The sequence below is a fragment of the Bos indicus genome, chromosome 4, assembly GCF_029378745.1.
Source record: "Bos indicus isolate NIAB-ARS_2022 breed Sahiwal x Tharparkar chromosome 4, NIAB-ARS_B.indTharparkar_mat_pri_1.0, whole genome shotgun sequence".
NCBI lineage: Eukaryota > Metazoa > Chordata > Mammalia > Artiodactyla > Bovidae > Bos > Bos indicus.
In genome coordinates, this window is record NC_091763.1 from 87,158,084 (window position 1) to 87,178,598 (window position 20,515).

Genomic DNA, 20,515 nt, shown 5'->3' on the forward strand with positions numbered 1-20,515 from the left:
ACACACACACACACACAAAAGCAAACCCAACGTACTCCCCACTCAGACATAGGAACAGTACCCAACCAAGAGTCTGGGACATTAAGTAGCCACTCAGTAAATATGTGTTTACTGAACAAGTATCAATAAAAATCCAACCCCTAAAGGAAACTCTGAGAGCATCCCACTCAAGTTTAAGTAAAATAGAAAACTCTTCAGGTTTCATTCTCCATTAATTAAAAACATGATCAGCAATTTCATATAGTTTGGTAATATTTAATTTATACCAATTCCAATATAGGAATGAGAACCTCCTAAAACCACACCCAACCCTCCCTTTCCTCTCAGTGCAGTTTCAAAAAAATTTATTTGTCTATTTGGCTGCTCCAGGTCTTAGTCGTAGCAGGCAGTATCTTTTAGTTACAGCACATGGGATCTAGTTCCCTGACCAGGGATGGAACCTGGGTCCTCTGCATTAGGAGTGCAGAGTCTTAGCCATTAGACCACCAGAGTAGCCCAGGGCACTTGTTAAAAAGTCTCTCTCCCCCTAAAGATAGGAGGTTAGAAGGAGCAAGAGCACTGATGTTATGATGTTTATAATTTGGGGGGCAACAAATCCAACAAATCCAAGTTTAAAACTATAATTAAAAATGTCAGAGCACGTAGTACATATTATTGAATTGCAGCTTTATAATCTGTTGCTTTATACTTAGTAGTGCCCATAATAGCGCCCATGGATGGGTATAGTAGTATATGCCCATCTCCATTAGATTATAACCTTTTCAAGGGCAGGAATTGTTTTTTATTTATGTACCAGTCATGTATGGATGTGAGAGTTGGACTGTGAAGAAGGCTGAGCACCGAAGAATTGATACTTTTGAACTGTGGTGTTGGAGAAGACTCTTGAGAGTCCCTTGGACTGCAAGGAGATCCAACTAGTCCATTCTAAAGGAGATCAGCCCTGGAATTTCTTTGGAAGGAATGATGCTAAAGCTGGAACTCCAGTACTTTGGCCACCTCATGCAAAGAGTTGACTCATTGGAAAAGACTGATGCTGGGAGGGATTGGGGGCAAGAGGAGAAGGGGACGACAGAGGATGAGATGGCTGGATGGCATCACTGACTCGATGGATGTGAGTCTGAGTGAACTCTGGGAGTTGGTGATGGACAGGGAGGCCTGGCGTGCTGCGATTCATGGGGTCGAAAAGAGTCAGACAGGACTGAGCGACTGATCTGATCTGATCTGATCTTGGTGACTGAGAGTTGGTAAATTGTAGGCATTCAGATCCTGTTTCTTATAGAATTAACTCAGGGAAAAACAAACTAATATAATCATTCAGCAACTTCTATTTTAGTCCTCAGTCATGTCCAACTCTTTTGGGACCCCATGGACTGTAGCCTGCCAGGCTCCTCCATTTTCCAAAATCCAAGGGATTTTCCAGGAAAGAATACTGGAGTGGGTTGCCATCTCCTTCTTCAGGGGATCGTCCTGACCCAGGGATTGAACTGGTGCCTCCTGATTGGCAGGCAGATTCTTTACTACAGAGCTACCTGGGAACATTCAGCAAGGCTTAAGGCAAAAATAAACAGAAAGTCTTGTTGTCTAGCAATTCTCATGCTGCCTTTCATGAGATTAGTATTAAAGCCAAATGGGAAAGTCTGGAATTTTACTCCAGTTACACGCAGCCCTCTGATCTTTGGGGTTATGTCCCTCAATACCGTCCTGGTAATGGAAACAATTGAATATGGCAGTAACACTAACTTCTAAGAAAATACACAAATAGATTAAAATTTAATGTCTACATGGAGTAAAGATTCTAGAGAAGAATTCTATATAAACAAAACTAGTAAGTCATTGCATTTACCCTCCTTTTACTATACTGGTGGGTAAAACAAGTTGTGACACATAATTTTGAATTTAATCAACTTTGGGATCGGAGTCATTTTCGCATCTTAGTGGTCATTTCATCGTTTGTAAGAGCGTTATAAATCTAAGTGGGCACACAGCCCTGCTATAATCTAGAAGTTACACTCAACTGTTCCTAGTAGATGCATGTACAGATCTATCTGTAAACACTAATTTGTGAATTTCAGACATACAGCTTATTTAAGCACTGAAGGAAGAATGACATGCACGTGCCAGCCCTCCATATTTCAAAGCTTGAAGATTAACCTAATATACAATATGGTGACCTAACAGTTCTTCATTTGAAAGAAATCTGAAAAATAATCTCTGATACAGCCGAAGTGTGAGAAGAACCCAGCGGGATTTCCACCTCTTCATTTCTTAATGAGTTTTTTGATAATGAGAGGTGACTTTGCCAGTCACTCTGGGCTCTATTATGGCTAATTTGACTCCACTTCACTCTCCTTGTTAATTATTAACACTAGCCTTTTTATCCTCATGAGACCACATTCCAATTTTTCTTTTTTCGATTTTTATGAGCCCATCTTTATGAAGGTGAAAGTCTTGGAGAATAGGTTTTCACTTAGTGTAGAACCTGAACATTTATTATTCGTTTAGGCAGAGATGCTGTGACACTGATTATAGAAGCACGGGTGTTCTTTGGGATGGCTTTAATGTGCTAGCAATGTGAAAAAGGCTGTTAATTAAAGAAGAAGCGCCATGGTATTTTTCACCCGGGAATCAGTTCCCAATAGAATGGTCATTTGCCACTTGCTAGCATATCCACAGATTAAAAGGTGACCAGCTCCAGGGGTTTGCCTTTCGGTAGTCCTGAGAGGAATGATTTGTGCTATTTGCATCTGGCTTTCATTTGTCAGAAGCAGTCACTAGCCCTACCTATTATCCACAGGACAATTGTGGAATATAGCACACAAGGGTAGAGTCTATTTGTACCAGCTTCACAGTCATTCAGGATCATTCAACTATCATGCTAATTGCTTCATTATGAAAACATTTATTTTCACTAATTTTAATACATCTCTTTTTCAAAACTGTTTCCTTAGATACCATTTAAAGTGATTATCCATCTAATTAAGGCTTTAGTTGGGGAGAGTGCATCAGGATGGATGGAGGCAGGGTGGAGAGGCAAGCGGGAGTTCAGCCTTTTTTGGACAGAAATGAAGGAGCCCAAGTTTGTTTTCTTCATCAGTTCTGCTCTGGGAACCAGCGGATGAGCCTGTGAGGGGCAGGAGATTGGGGACAGTAGCTAAAATTGTGGTGCAGCTGGTACTCTTCCCTTGAGGAAAATCACGTTGCATCTCTAAGGATTCTCAAGTCTAAGACTTTCCCTAATCATGCACAACTGGAAGGAAACACACCTACCCCAGACACAATTCTTTGCTTCCCCTCCTTAAAACAGCAATCGAATTTGCTATCTTGAATCTCTTTCCCCTCTAATTTGTTCAGTCCCTGGAATTCTTGTCATGGATGTTTTATAGTGTATGTGCTAAGATAATACTTTATCTGGTCCTTTCTGCATGCTTTAACTAACCTACTTCTTCTACCTCTATAACTCAAAGTCCTGATAAACATTTTATTAGACAGGAATATAAATTTAAATGGGCTTCTCTGGTGGCACAGATGATAAAGAATGTGCCTGTGATGCTGAACACACTGGTTCGATCCCTGGGTCAGGAAGATACGCTGGAGAAGGAAATGGCAACCTACTCTGGTATTCTTGCCTGGAGAACTCCATGGACAGAGGAACCTGGTGGGCTATAGTCCATGGGGTCACAAAGAGTCAGCCATGACTGAGTGACTAACACTTTCACTTTCAAAAGCTTAAAGAATCTACTAGCTTTAAAAATATTATGTTATTTTCTAATGTCCCCAGAATTGCATTTGTTATTGCAGACCAAGTGGTCAGGCTCCAACTCACTGCTGTACTGGCTTCCTGTAAGCAAGCTCTAGACGAGGTACCTTACTCCCAGGTACCTCGCCCCCTAGATGGAAAATGAAGATGTTTGCCTAAGATCCTCTCCACTCCCCTAAAGATAAACAATTATTTTTAAATATCAAAGCATAGATGTTTTCACAAAATAAAGATGGTAAACATCCAGTGCGAACAGCTAAACTATTCATTAAAAAACAAAGACAACTCAGCTAGAAGGCTTCTAAGCACAAATAAAGCACAAATTCTAACTAATATCTCTGTTAGAGGCATGTTAGTAATTTTTATTTTGGAAAAGCAGACATAAGTATGTGACATCATTAATAATAAATCACAACCATTTAAAATTTCTGTATAATTAGTGGTATGCTACATGTGGGGTAACAGCTGCTGCTGCTGCTGCTAATTTGCTTCAGTCGTGTCCAACTCTGTGTGACCCCATAGATGGCAGCCCACCAGGCTCCCCCGTCCCTGGGATTCTCCAGGCAAGAACGCTGGAGTGAGTTGCCATTTCCTTCTCCAATGCATGAAAGTGAAAAGTGAAAGTGAAGTCGCTCAGTCATGTCTGACTCTTAGCGACCCCATGGACTGCAGCCTACCGGGCTCCTCCGTCCATGGGATTTTCCAGGCAAGAGTACTGGAGTGGGTTGCCATTGCCTTCTCTGGGGTAACAGTAAGCACTGCTATTCAACAAATTATCTCACCTAACAAGACTGGACAGTTCAGAGCAATCTGTTCCTATTTACCCCTGACTAGTTAAGGTTGAAATTAATTAGAATTTGGACTATAATTCTAATTGGGTCAATATGGTAAAAACTGTCATGCTATGGCAGTGATATAAGAATTTTTCTTTGGGGACGCAGTGGTAAAAGGGTAGAAATTTTATGTTTTTCCATAAGCTTTCCAAAAGGACAATTTGGGGGCAGCTTTAGGTTGACATTTAACATTTGAACTGAATTCACTAAACGACCATCTGAACACTTCAGGAATTTAATAAAACAAACACATAATTATTAATAATAATCTTCATTATTATTATATTCTTCATTATTATACTACAAGCAAAAAAATTTATGTCTTAGCAGCTAGTGAGATATTAATACTAAGTGGTCTTGGCTTTGGATGGTAACTTGTGAGTTTGAGTTGAAAGTTACTGTGTTCTATTTCAATTCCCCAGACCACATCGTTTTCCCAATACCAAAAGGAAATTATGGCACAGGGGAACTTTTCTATTTACCTGACTACACAGAGGAGCTGTTTTTCTCTGAAATAATTGATGCTTTCTAAAATATGTTAATCACTGCAAAATCAAACCTAACTGCAAAATTGCCCCCCAAATGGACAGCACTCAAAAGAGATCATTAATAAGTGCTTCTGTGTGATTAAGTAACATGTACAAAAATGACAAAACACACTATGTTATGCATTTGATAGTAGCCAATATTATATAAATGGTTTAAACAGGAGAGGGATATGACATTTTTGAATTAAACATTTGGTTAAAAATCACATTCTCTTTTAAAATCAATTTTTCCCTTTTAGTGTTTTTTTTTTTGGACATTTTAAGAGATCCTAAAAATAAAATTTAAAAGATGTTAATTTACTGGCATCATAGCAGAGGTTCCCCAAGAAAATTTCTAAGAAATCTACAACATATTTTGTTTTCTCTATAAATAAATTGCAATATATTGAATAAGTTAAATCATCTTTACTGTGAGCATTAATAAGTATTTTCATCTTAAAATAACCCTCTAATAAATTTAAATATGGTTGATTCTTGAATTTTCACACAAGTAGAGAAAAGCAATGTTAGAAATAATCCTATACTTATTTATTTTCATTTAGGGACTTAATGTATAATATATTCATCATTTTTGGCAGCAGGTTTATTGCTATATATTTATCATAAGACAATATTAAACCTGACTTGTAATTTCTTAGCAGAAAAAAATGATGATAAGAGGCTGGGAAAGAAGAAGGTTATTTGAAGTCTGCTAGCTGGAGAATCCCAGGGACGGGGGAGCCTGGTGGGCTGCCGTCTACAGGGTCACACAGAGTCGGACACGACTGAAGAGACTTAGCAGCAGCAGCAGCAGCAGCTGGCAGGAGGGAACTAAACTAGAACTTAAACACTGGTTGAAGACAATTTGCAGAATAAATGATTCACATATGGATAACTGGGTGTAGCAACTCCTAAGAGCAGACATTGTTGCTGAAACTGAAGTAGGAATTGTAGCTTAGTTCTTTGACTTATTAATAAGATGTTTTTGGAAATTAAATTGGATAAGAGAATGAATAAGATGGCTAAAGGAATCATGATTGAAATTTTAACTGATTAATATTAAAATATTTGTTTAGCATTCATTATACATGAGCTATTGCCTTCTTTAATCCTCACCACCAATGACACTGCATGTACTATTATTTCTTTATTTTATAGATAAAGAACTTAAAGTTTACCAAGGTTAAGTGATTGTCAAAAGTCAGGTAGCAACTAGCAGAGACAGATGTGAATCTGTTGGGCACTAAAAACAAAGGTTCTTACCCTGATATCCAAAATACAGATGTCCATGGGGAGTCCAATATTACACACAATTTCATATGTATGTAGATGTTTTTTCCCAATAAAAGAGCTGTAGTTTTAGCATAGACTCAAAGGGATGCATAACCAAAGGAAGGTAAGAAATGATGGACTAGAGTGATGAACAAAATCAATAATTAAAAAAAAAAGATAAAAGTCCAAAAAACGATTTAAGTTTAAACCTAGAAATAGAGAGTAGTGATATCCTGGAAAGAGAGAAGGAAAAAGATCTGAAGTTTTCAAAGACAGCAAGTGTGAACTGTATCACCAGTGTGACTAAGCTCCTGGGAAAGAGAGGGCAGTCATGGGCTGCAGGAAGACAAGGCAGAAGATGGGCAGCTCTTCTTGGGGCCTGGGTTACTCAAGTCATGTTGTGGGCACTGTGTTCTACTTAGCACCACACTCCAGAGCAATACTGAAAAATGGAGTGAGGTCTTTTGAGAGGAAGCTGATAATAATGGTAATGGGCATGAAAATGCTAAAGCCCGAGGCCAAGGGTGGTGGCGGGGAGGAGCAACCCCACGTCCAAGGAGCCGTGGCTGCGCGGGCGCAGGAGGGCCTAGAGGACCTATCCCACATTGAAGGTCAGGAAGGTGAGGATATACCCCTCGTCCAAGGTAAGGAGCAATGGCTGCGCTTTGCTGGAGCAGCCGTGAAGAGATACGCCACGCCCAAGGTAAGAGAAACCCAAGTAAGATGGTAGGTGTTGCAAGACGGCATCAGAGGGCAAACACACTGAAACCATACTCACAGAAAACTGGTCAATCTAATCACACTAGGACCACGGCCTTGTCTAACTCAATGAAACTAAGCCATGCCTGTGGGGCAACCCAAGACGGGCAGGTCATGGTGGAGAGGTCTGACAGAATGTGGTCCACTGGAGAAGGGAATGGCAAACCACTGCAGTATTCTTGCCTTGAGAACCCCATGAACAGTATGAAAAGGCAAAATGATAGGATACTGAAAGAGAAACTCCCCAGGTCAGTAGGTGCCCAATATGCTACTGGAGATTAGTGGAGAAATAACTCCAGAAAGAATGAAGGGATGGAGCCAAAGCAAAAACAATACTCAGCTGTGGATGTGACTGGTGATAGAAGCAAGGTCTGATGCTGTAAAGAGCAATATTGCATAGGAACCTGGAATGTCAGGACCATGAATCAAGGCAAATTGGAAGTGGTCAAACAGCAGATGGCAAGAGTGAATGTTGACATTCTAGGAATCAGCGAACTGAAATGGACTGGAATGGGTGAATTTAACTCAGATGACCATTATATCTACTACTGTGGGTAGGAATCCCCCAGAAGAAACGGAGTAGCCATCATGGTCAAAAAAAAGAGTCCGAAATGCAGTACTTCGATGCAATCTCAAAAATAACAGAATGATCTCTGTTTGTTTCCAAGGCAAACAATTCAGTATCACAGTAATCCAAGTCTATGCCCCAACCAGTAACGCTGAAGAAGCTGAAGTTGAACGGTTCTCTGAAGACCTACAAGACCTTTTAGGACTAACACCCAAAAAAGATGTCCTTTTCTTTATAGGGCACTGGAATGCAAAAAGTAGGAAGTCAAGAAACACTTGGAGTAACAGGCAAATTTGGCCTTGGAATACGGAATGAAGCAGGGCAAAGACTAATAGAGTTTTGCCAAAAAAATGCACAGGTCATAACAAACACCCTCTTCCAACAACACAAGAGAAGACTCTATACATGGACATCACCAGATGGTCAACACCGAAATCAGATTGATTATATTCTTTGCAGCCAAAGATGGAGAAGCTCTATACAGTCAGCAAAAACAAGACCAGGAGCTGACTGTGGCTCAGACCATGAACTCCTTATTGCCAAATTCAGACTTAAATTGAAGAAAGTAGGGAAAACCACTAGACCATTCAGGTATGACCTAAATCAAATCCCTTATGATTATACAGTGGAAGTGAGAAATAGATTTAAGGGCCTAGATCTGATAGAGTGCCTGATGAACTATGGACTGAGTTTCGTGACATTGTACAGGAGACAGGGATCAAGACCATTCCCATAGAAAAGAAATGCAAAAAAGCAAAACGGCTGTCTGGGGAGGCCTTACAAATAGCTGTGAAAAGAAGAGAAGCGAAAAGCAAAGGAGAAAAGGAAGGATATAAACATTTGAATGCAGAGTTCCAAAGAATAGCAAGAAGAGATAAGAAAGCCTTCTTCAGCTATCAATGCAAAGAAATAGAGGAAAACAACAGAATGGGAAAGACTAGGGATCTCGTCAAGAAAATCAGAGATACCAAAGGAACATTTCATGCAAAGATGAGCTCGATAAAGGACAGAAATGGTATCGACCTTACAGAAGCAGAAGATATTAAGAAGAGATGGCAAGAATACACAGAAGAACTGTACAAAGAAGATCTTCATGACCCAGATAATCACAATGGTGTGATCACTGACCTAGAGCCAGACATCCTGGAATGTGAAGTCAAGTGGGCCTTAGAAAGCATCACTACGAACAAAGCTAGTGGAGGTGATGGAATTCCAGCTGAGCTATTCCAAATTCTGAAAGATGATGCTGTGAAAGTGCTGCACTCAATATGCCAGCAAATTTGGAAAACTCAGCAGTGGCCACAGGACTGGAAAAGGTCAGTTTTCATTCCAATCCCAAAGAAAGGCAACGCCAAAGAATGCTCAAACTACCGCACAATTGCACTCAGCTCACACGCTAGTAAAGTAATGCTCAAAATTCTCCAAGCCAGGCTTCAGCAATATGTGAACCGTGAACTTCCTGATGTTCAAGCTGGTTTTCGAAAAGGCAGAGGAACCAGAGATCAAATTGCCAACATCCGCTGGATTATGGAAAAAGCAAGAGAGTTCCAGAAAAACATCTATTTCTGCTTTATTGACTATGCCAAAGCCTTTGACTGTGTGGATCATAATAAACTGTGGAAAATTGTGAAAGAGATGGGAATACCAGACCCCCTGATCTGCCTCTTGAGAAATCTGTATGCAGGTCAGGAAGCAACAGTTAGGACTGGACATGGAACAACAGACTGGTTACAAATAGGAAAAGGAGTTCGTCAAGGCTGTATATTGTCACCCTGTTTATTTAACTTCTATGCAGAGTACATCATGAGAAATGCTGGACTGGTAGAAGCACAAGCTGGAATCAAGATTGCCGGGAGAAATATCAATAACCACAGATATGCAGATGACACCACCCTTATGGCAGAAAGTGAAGAGGAACTCAAAAGCCTCTTGATGAAAGTGAAAGAAGAGAGTGAAAAAGTTGGCTTAAAGCTCAACATTCAGAAAACGAACATCATGGCATCCGGTCCCACCACTTCATGGGAAATAGATGGGGAAACAGTGGAAACAGTGTCAGACTTTATTTTTCTGGGCTCCAAAATCACTACAGATGGTGATTGCAGCCATGATATTAAAAGATGCTTACTCCTTGGAAGGAAAGTTATGACCAACCTAGATAGCATATTCAAAAGCAGAGACATTACTTTGCCAACAAAGATCCGTCTAGTCAAGGCTATGGTTTTTCCTGTGGTCATGTATGGATGTGAGAGTTGGACTGTGAAGAAGGCTGAGCACCGAAGAATTGATGCTTTTGAACTGTGGTGTTGGAGAAGACTCTTGAGAGTCCCTTGGACTGCAAGGAGATCCAACCAGTCCATTCTGAAGGAGATCAGCCCTGGGATTTCTTTGGAAGGAATGATGCTAAAGCTGAAACTCCAGTACTTTGGCCACCTCATGCGAAGAGTTGACTCATTGGAAAAGACTCTGATGCTGGGAGGGATTGGGGGCAGGAGGAGAAGGGGACGACAGAGGATGAGATGGCTGGATGGCATCACCGACTCAGTGGATGTGAGTCTGAGTGAACTCCGGGAGTTGGTGATGGACAGGGAGGCCTGGCGTGCTGCGATTCATGAGGTTGCAAAGAGCGACTGATCTGATCTGAAATGACTGGGAATAATGGCTGGAGAAAGAACATATGCAACAAAAGAAGGACATTCTACTGACCTAACAGAATAAGTCAGAACCAGAGGTTAGGAGGACACAGAGTTCAACCTGGCTTAAAGTGACAGGAATGTCCTAGAATAGGGAATTAGTGACTCCAAGACCACTACAAATGTAGAAGCAAAGGCTGTCAGTAGAAACCAAACTTAAGTTGAAGGGAAATTAAAAAAAAATAAATTTTCTAATGGAGTATAATTGCTTTGTAACATCACCTTAGTTTCTGCTGCACAGAAAAGTGAATCAGATAATATGTATACATATACTACCTGCCTGCTGAGCCTCTCACCTACCCCTGTAGGTCATCACAGAGCATCGAGCTGAGCTCCCTGAGCTATAGAGCGGCTTCCAACTAGCTGTCTATTTTACACTTGGTGGTGTATATACGTCAACGCTACTCGCTCAATTCCTCCCACCCTGTCCTTGCCCTCCTGTGTCCACAAGTCTGTTCTCTGTGTCTGCATCTAAAAAATCATCATAGGAAAGGTCCACAGGAAACTATGCTAAGAAACGCCGCCAAAAATTCAGATGAAAACCTGTGTCTATACAATCTGCTAGAAGACCACGGACCAGAATCATGATAAAAGTTATTACTGCATTGGAAAAAAATGTCTCAGTAGAGAAACTTTATATTCTCCTTAATTTCTAAATGAGATAGAGCAAGCCATACCACAGGGCAACATTACTATCATCTGTAGAACCGAATCTGTTCCACAAGCATTAGCACACTATGGATTAGCAGAAGCCTTGATATGGCAGGACATCTAGAATAGTAAGTTTCTAGGATGTATTTCAGGGATGTTAGCATTCTCTGGTACTTTAGAAATATTGATCTTTGAAGATTTTCTGATTCACAAGAATGAGAAGGTCCCTGTGTTATCAGTACTCCTGAAGGCAGGAGGGTAGGCATAAGAGCAACTTTGGGGGCCAGTGGAACAATGTGAGAGTGTTGCTGGACTCCCATGGACCCCAGCCAGATATACCTGGGGAATGAGCAAACGTATTACCCGGGTTGATCCTTATTGAGCGAGTGCTAGAACTCTGTAAATACATACTCACACACACAACGTTCTCTCCTCTTCCTCATTTAATACACTAAAAGAAATGCAAATGCTTACCGTCATTTCTGAGGAAATTATTAAGCAGTTGGAAAAGAGGAAAACTGTCCCAGGAGTCTTGTGGTTGTGCTTCAAGTGCTGTATCCATATCTACTGTGAATAAAGCCCAAAATTTCTCTGCATGCTCTGCTAATAAATCAGGCCACCAGGCAAATGCCTGTAAACAAATAAAGAAATAATGTAAATATAGATTACTTGATAGAAACACACACAAATACTGTGAAAATGTGACTAAAAGTGAAGTTGTAGGACACTATTGTAGAATATGATACCAAATGTTTTAATATTTCTAGTCATAGAGAAAAATAATTGAAATAAATACACCAACATATTCATAGTAGTTATGAATGAATTAAGACATGCAAGGAATTTTTGTTTTACATATTTTTCAAATGTTTTAAATTGATGTATTTTTAGAAATAAAATGTCATTTTATATTTTAACTCTATATTAGATTTCATGTTTATCAATACAAAATTTGCTTACTATTTAAATATATATCCATAAAATGATTTCTCATTTAAAGAATTACATTTTACTTGTAGTACTTTTTTATGAATCAAGAGTCTAAAACTAAAACACACATTCAGACAGAGGGATTTCCGGTCCCTCCAGTGTAAATTAGGTTCCACTAGATAGGACCTAAAAACTCTCTGCTGTTTAAATGGATGAAAAGAATATTTACTTTTTAGGAAGTTCTCGAAAATAATGTGACCTGTCCATGGAAACTGGAAGCAGGTCCACCAACCAGCCCACCTATGGATCTGACCAGCCAGACTACCTAAAATATCTGGCTGAGCTGACTGGTGAAGGCCTTTCCTTGCTGAAGTCAGTCTGTAAAGAAAGGCGGAAGTGACACTTTCTTCAAAGCACAACAATAATGCAAGACTACAAGAAATATGAAGAATCTAGAAACAGGACACCAAGCAAAAGAACAAAATAAAGCTCCCGTAGCCAATTTCAAAGAAATAGAGACCTATAAAGTTCCTAAAAAAAGTTCAAAAACTGTTTTAAAGCACTTTAGTGAGTTATAAGAGAAAAAAAAAACAGATAACTAAATGAAATCAGGAAAATAATATAAGAAAAAAATGAGACGTTCAACAAAGAGAACAATAAAAAAGAACCAATTATTAATCTGGAGCTGAAGAATACAATAACCAAAAAGTTTAAAGGGTAGCTTCAACAGCAGACTTGATCAAGTAAAAGAGTGAAGCAATGAACTTGAAAACAAATAATTTGAAATTATCTAGTCAGAGGAATGAAAAAAAAAAGAACGAAAAAGACTGAAGAAAGCTTATGATATTTATGGTACATCTTCAATTGAACCAATCTGATATGTATTATTAGAGTCCCAGAAACAAAAAGAGACAGAAAACTTATTTAAGGAAATAATGACTGAAAACTTCCCAAATCTGGGGAATGAAGTGGACATACAAATTGATGAAGCACAAAAGATCCAAGCTGGGTTGACTCATAGTGAGACATATTATAATTATAAAATGTTAAAAATTAAAGATAAAGAGAGGATTTTGAAAGCAGCAAGAGAAAAATGACTCATCATATAAAAAAATAAGGCTAATATTATCAGATTTCTCAGCAGAAACCCTGGAGGTTTGGAGGGAGTGGTAAGATATATCCAAAATACTAAAGAAAAACTGCTAACCAAGAGTATCATACACAGCAAAACTGTCCTTTAACAATGAAGGCAAGATAATGACTTTCCCAGACTTAGCGAGTTTGTCACCACTAAACCTGCCTTATAGAAAAGTGTGAAAGAAAATTCTCCAAGTTGAAACAAAAGGATGCTAAATCTAACATAAATACGTATGAAAGTATAAATATCACTGGTAAAGGTAAATACATAGACAAATAATACTGTAATCCTGGTACATAAATAACTTGAAACTGTACTATAAAATCCAAAAGAGGAAGGCATTAATATTAACTATAACCACAAAAATTTGTTAAGGGATACATATTAGTACAGAAGAGGTAACATTTGACACCAATAACATAAAGTATATTCAGGAAGTAAAACTGCAGGGTTTTGTATGTGACTGGAGTTAAAAGTTTAAAATAGATGGTGAAAAGATCTGAAGTCCAGCTGAAAGGTAAGTCTTATCTATCAATAATTTTAAATGTAAATGGATTAAACTCTTCACCAAAAGACACAGAGTGGCTGAATGGATAAAACCACAAGATACAACAATAAGGTTGCTGCCTATGAGGCACTCACTTTAAATTTAAGGACACACATTGGCTGAAATTGAAGGGGTAGAAAAAATATTCCACGCAAATGATAACCAAAAGTGACCAGCAGTGGCTATACTTACATATGTTAACAATTACCACAAGAAACAAAAAAGGTCATTACATAATGGAAAAGGGTCAATTCACCAGAAAACTAGGATAATTATGAATATATAAGCATGCAAATGGTTGGAAAGATGCCCTGGAGGAGGGCATGGCAACCCACTCTAATATTCTTGCCTGAAATATCCCATGGACTTAGCAGCCTGGTGTGCTATAGTCCATAGGGTTGCAAAGACTCAAACATGACTGAGTGAATGAGCATGCATGCACACACTTGGGATATAAAATCAGCATACAAAAATCATGTGCATTTCTGTATACACTAATAACAATCTGAAAAAGAAATTAGAAATTAAGAAACAACAGAGTAAAAATTCCTAGAAATAAACCTAACCAAACAGGTAAAAGATTTGTAAACTACAAATTATAAAACACTGATGAAAGAAACTGAAGTAGTCGCAAATAAATGAAAACTACCCAGCGTCATGGATTGGAAGAGTTTATATTGTTAAAATGCCCATATTACCCCAAGCAATCTACAGTTTCAACACAAGCCCTATCAAAATTCCATTGACCTTTTTTTTTACAGGAATAAAAAAAAAATTCTAAAACTCAGATGGAATCACAAATGACCTCACATAGCCTAAATAATGTTAAGAACAAAGCTGAAGACACCACACTTTCTGATATCAAAATAGGTATATTACTAAGCTGTGGTAATTAAATCAATCTTGCACTGACATCAGTACAGACACCTAGACCAATGACACAGAATACTGATCCCAGAAATAAACCCACACATATATGATCAACTAACCTTCAAAAAGGTTATATTCTTGAGGAATATAAAACGAGGAAAGATCAGTCCCTTCAATAAACAGTGCCGGGAAAACTGGATATTCACAAGCAAAATAATCAAACTGGACTATTGTTTTGCACCATATACAAAAATCAACTCAAAAAGCATTAAATACTTAAACTTAAGATATGAAACTATGAAACTCCTGGGAGAAAACATAGAGAAAAAGCTTCTTAGCTTTGCCTTGGCAATGGTTTCTCAGATATGACACCAAAAGCACAGACAACATAAGAAAAAACAAGCAAATCATCAAACTAAAAACTTAATGAACAGCAAAGAAAACAGTCAACAAGGGAATGAGAGAAAATATTTGTAGGCCATAAACAGGATGAAGGGCTAATATCCAAAATATATAATACACTCCTACAACTCAAAGCAAAAACAAAACAAAAGAAAAAATAAATAACATGACTAAAAGATGGACATAGGACCAAACGGACATTTTTCCAAAGACCAACAAATGGTCAACAGGTATATGAAAAGGTTCTCAACATCACTAATCATCATTTGATTGATCAAATGCAAATCAAAACCACAATGAGACATTATCTCACACCTGTTAGAGTGGCTATTACTTACAAAAGCAAAAGATAAGTTTTTTTGAGGTTGTACTGGAAAGACAACCCTTGTACACTGTTGATAGAAATGTAAATTGGTGCAGCCACTATGGAAAACAGTATGAAAGTTCCTTCAAAAATTAAAAATAGAACTCTCATATAATCCATCAATCCCATCCTAGGGTATATTTCTAAAGGAATTGAAATAAGAATCTCAAAGAGATATTTACACTGTCACAGTCAATGCAGTACTATTCACAGTAGCTAAGATACAGAGGACATGACAGCTCACTTTAATATTCTTGCCTGGAGAATCCCCATGGACAGAGCAGCCTGGTGGGCTCCAGTCCTTAGGGTTGAAAAGAGTTGGACACAACCGAAGTGATTGAACACGTATACAAGACACAGAAGTGAGCCATCACTTTGTTGACAAAGGTCTGTATAGTCAAAGCTATGTTTTTTCCAGTATTCACGTATGGATGTGAGAGTTGGACCATAAAGAAAGCTGAGTGCCAAATAATTTTTACATTCAAATTGTGGTGCTGGAGAAGACTCTTGAGAGTCTGGACTGCAGGGAGATGAAACCAGTCAATCCTAAAAGAAATCAATCCTGAGTGTTCATTGGAAGGACTGACATTGAAGCTGAAGCTCCAATACTTCGGCCTCCTGATTTGAAGACCTGACTCTTTAGAAAAGCCCCTGATGCTGGGAAAGATTGAAGTCAGGAGCAGAAGCGGGTGACAGAGGATGAGATGGTTGGATGGCATCATCGACTCAATAGACATGAGTTTGAGCAAACTCCAGGAGATGGTGAAGGAAAGGGAAGCCTGGGGTGCTGCAGTCCATGGGGTCAAAGAGTGTTGGACATGACTTAGTGACTGAACAACAATAACAAAAGCCCACAGATGAATGACTGGAAAACAAAATATGATAGGTACACACAATAAAATAATTTTCACCTGAAAAAAAGAAGGCAATCATGCCATTTGTAGCAACATGATTGAACCTGGAGGACATTATATTAAATGACATAAGCCAGACAAAGGACAAATACTGTACATAATCATACTTTATGATTTATATGAGGAATCTAAAATAGTCAATTTCATAGAAGCAGAGAGTGGAATGGTCATTTCAGAGAGTGGACTGACTGGGGAAAGGATCTAAAAGGAGGGTATTTGTGAAAGTGTGGTAGTGATGGTACAAAAATTAAATTATATAAGGTAAACACATCCTAGAGGTCTACTAACAGGACAGTACCTACAACACTGCATTGTATACTTGACATTTTTCTTAGAAGGTATATCTTATTTTTAGTATTCTCATTATGTGCGTGTGTTAGTCACTCAGTTGTGTCTGACTCTTCGTGATCCCCGGACTGTAGCCCACCAGGCTCCTCTGTCCATGGAATTCTCCAGACAAGAATACCAGAGTGGGCTGGCATTCCCTTCTCCAGGGGATCTTCCTGATCCAGGGATCAAACCCAGGTCTCCTGCATTGCAGGTAGATACTTTAATGTTTGAGCCACCAGAGAATACTCACATAAAAAATAATGTGAGCTTTTCTGGCTATAGTATCTCAGTTTTGTTTTAATCTGAATTTTTCTAATTTTGGATTAATTAAACATGTTTTAGGGCTCTCTTTCAGAGAAGGCAATGGCATCCCACTCCAGTGTTCTTGCCTGGAGAATTCCAGGGACGGGGGAGCCTGGTGGGCTGCCATCTATGGGGTCGCACAGAGTCGGACACGACTGAAGCAACTTAGCAGCAGCAGGAGCAGCAGCAGGGCTCTCTTTACACTGCTTTGAGTGAAATATCTCTCAGGTCTTCCCCCCTCCCCTTTTTAAATGTAGCTTTTGATAGTACTATAACTTTTTAAACAAGTAACTATAAAACTATCACATGAATTTGTGTGATACAGATATTTTTGTTATTCTTTCAATTAAAAGTAACCTTAGAAAAAGTTTCATCATACTATACTCAGAGAAGTCCATATTTACTTTGAAGAACTTTCTAATAACATGTGAGATTTGTGGTTGCAAAACTCCATTAATTTCTTCCAATGTAAATTCAATTATAATAAAAAGAGCCAAACCACAAACCAAAAAAAGTGGATTATAAGATATTGACATATTGAGTATTTTCTTAAAAACTTTTGCCACAATAATAATGTTCAGTATATTTATAAAAAATATTATTGTGTAACTAATTAGTAGGTGGAAAATGAAGAAAACAGTAGTTAAAGAAAAAGAGTGGTACGGCACAAATAACAGGCTCTAGTGTTAGGGACATTTTAATGGTTGACTCCATGCATATAACTTTGCTTTGCTGTTACAAATATATGAATGTAAAAATCTGTTGGAAGCCGTATATTCTATGTACATCAATCTATTGCTCTTTGAAAATATTATATTTGAATTTTTTAAATTTAAATTTCTCTTAGAATGAGTTTATGACAATAATATAAATGCAAAAAAAATAAAATAAAGTAGCGGACACAATTTCATTGCATGTATCTTGCTCCTGTCTTTTAGAGCTGTGTTAGTGACACAGATAAGAAGAATTGGATTCTTTCCTCTGAGTACAGCAGGATAGAAATGCTAGGAAAAATGCAGTACCGCAAAGAGAAACATTTTCAAAGTCTCACTTCCAGTTCACAACCAATAGCTTTGCAAAAGGTTCAAATTAAGAAAATAACAGTCATGTTAGGTCACGACTGTCTCAAGACTCTGAGAAAAATTTCCAAAGCTCTTTTTAAAGTTAACTTGGAAGATAGAGCCATGATGGAGAATGGAACGCAATGGAATATAATTTTCTTAAAAACAACACACACACACACACACACACAAAACAGCTTCAGGTTGGCAAGACTTTGCTATCAACTTGAAATTTTCATTATGTTTTACGGATGCATATATTTTATGTTTTAAACTGTATTTCTGATAATGTTATTCCTGCTGAACAAGACAATCTGTGATGGATACTGATTGTTCTAATGATTAGCTGAGAAAGCTTTAAGCAGCTACTGTCTTTGAAAATGAAAAGCAAGGGCTGCAGGCTGTTACCTTGAGAACACAGGGTCAGTTCTACCACCTGTCTGCCTGCTTCTGCTTTTCGCCACCCCTCTGGGTGGCAGTCCTCCCACTCTGGGTTGGTAGTAAGAGGAGAGGCTGTATAATTTCCTACCTACACACCATTTCCTGGGGGTGGCCGAGGCTCCTCAGCATGAGGGGCGCCACCAGGGAGGGGAAAACCCTTCTGAGAAACGCATTCATCTGTAGGGCACCAATCAGAAGTCTTGGCCCTAAAGCTAAGCCACGAATTAGTGTAAATGAGACAGCAGGGGCAGAAAGCAACGTTTAACTTGATTAAGAGGGAAGTAAAACAAAACTTGATTGCAGTTCTTTAGCCATGCTATTTCTATCAAAATTCTAACAATAAATAAATCTTGTATGGTGAGAACGATATTTGTGGCTGACAATACTCTGAAAGCCATGCTTGTTTACTCAGTGAAGTTGGAAACAGTGGCGAGTAAGACTATCTCTGAAACTGGAAGAGTACTGAGCTTTTGAACTTGGTGAGACTTGAGTGCTCATGGGCAAATCAGTTCCTGGATGGATTTCCACTTCCTCATCTGCAAATTGGCAGTGACAATACTTGTCTTAGCCTCCTCCAGGGTTGTATGGAAAAGTCAAGGGATATTATCAGCAACACAAAAATGAGTCAAAATTCACACAAATCTTACAATGTTAGTTTTAGATGTTTTAAGAATAGTAATGTCCAACATGAATGGAATAGTTTCTATGTGCTGTTCTAAAGACTTTCTGCACATTATTTTACTTAATCCTTTCAGGTAGATGGTACAATGATCCTTATTTTACAGGTTGCATGCAAAGTTGCTTCAGTTGTGTCTGACTCTTTACAACCGTATGGACTGTAGCCCACCAGGCTCCTCTGTCCATGGGTTTCTCCAGGCAAGAATACTGGACTGGGTTGCCATGCCCTTCTCCAGAGGATCTTCCCAACCCAGGGGTTTTACAGGTTAGCAAAGTCAGAAAGATTAAGGAACTTGCCCAAAGTCATAAAATTGGTAACAGAGCAATAATTTGAATTCAGGTCAGCTGGAGTTGTAGAGACCAAGCTCTTACATATATGGCCTCTTCTTCATCAATTCTATATAGAGCACACTGCCTTTCTGTCTGTCTTTCTAGTTTCTTAATCAACTACATATTTAGAAACTGTCTATCTAGTTTCTTAATCAACTATATATATAGCACACTGCCTTTCTGCTCATCTGTTTGTCTATTTAGTTCTGCAGATCAGACCAATGTTTTTGTCCTCTGAGGATGTTCTTGCCAGAACATCTATTATAGTCTTATTTTAAAAAATATCTTTTCATATTTCTTTGGGGTCTTAGTCTTTTTATTACTTTTACCCTCAAAATGCAGTAAACATTTCATATTTTATAACAACAAAAAAATGATGACTGCATAAATGAGCAAAAACAGCACATCTGATTTTGGAACATATTATATGCTTCCTTCACACCCCGAAAAGATCAGTTTGTAATCTTGTATTTTGTGGATGATCCTAAAAGCTCTGGACACAGTTCAGTGTCTAGGGTATCATTACACCCCCCAACAGACACATATAGTAATATGATGCTGAGAGGCCATATTCTAGAAACATTGAAGCTCTCTTGAGGAGCCAGTAGAATGGATTTGAACCTTCAGGGTGACACCTAAACTTATGTCAAAGGAATCATAGTTTTCTGCAACTCAATTCATGAAAATATCTCCCTAATTTTGTTCCTAGATGAATATAAACATTGAAATAATCAAGTGAAATGTGGAGCTGAAAATCCTTCAAAAGGTATGTCAAGGTAAAGTGCTAGTCTTATTATTATATGTTTGTAAGTTAGTGACTAAGAAACATTTTCGGTAGGGTATTTGTGACCATGCAGTTTTGTCTGAGAGTCCTGCTGCAAGTGGAATTCTTCCTCTATAGCTCGGCCATATGAAAGTCACTTGCTGGTCATCTTCTTCCAAAAAGAGGGACATTTGTTGTACCACAGGCTAATCTAACCCTAAACCTAAACCCATCCTTAACATGAAAGGTCGATTTATCTCACTGGCTATCCAGATATAAATGCTGTGTAATTAAGATGAACTCAACTGTTGAGATGACTGCAGTTACTTAGTAGTGGGTAGTAAACAGATCTTGTTTATGAATAAGTCACTGGAAAGACTGATTCTA

The 20,515-nt window shown here is 38.5% G+C and overlaps 1 protein-coding gene across 12 annotated transcripts in view; it reads right to left on the reverse strand.

The window, feature by feature from the left end:
- Positions 1–20,515, reverse strand: part of CADPS2 (calcium dependent secretion activator 2) — a 582,333-nt gene that overhangs the window by 80,559 nt on the left and 481,259 nt on the right. For all 12 annotated transcript variants that reach the window (XM_070787293.1, XM_070787301.1, XM_070787295.1 and 9 more), the window contains one exon: positions 11,532–11,688. In XM_070787293.1, the coding sequence (XP_070643394.1) occupies positions 11,532–11,688 (157 nt within the window). The remainder of the gene's footprint in view (positions 1–11,531; positions 11,689–20,515) is intronic.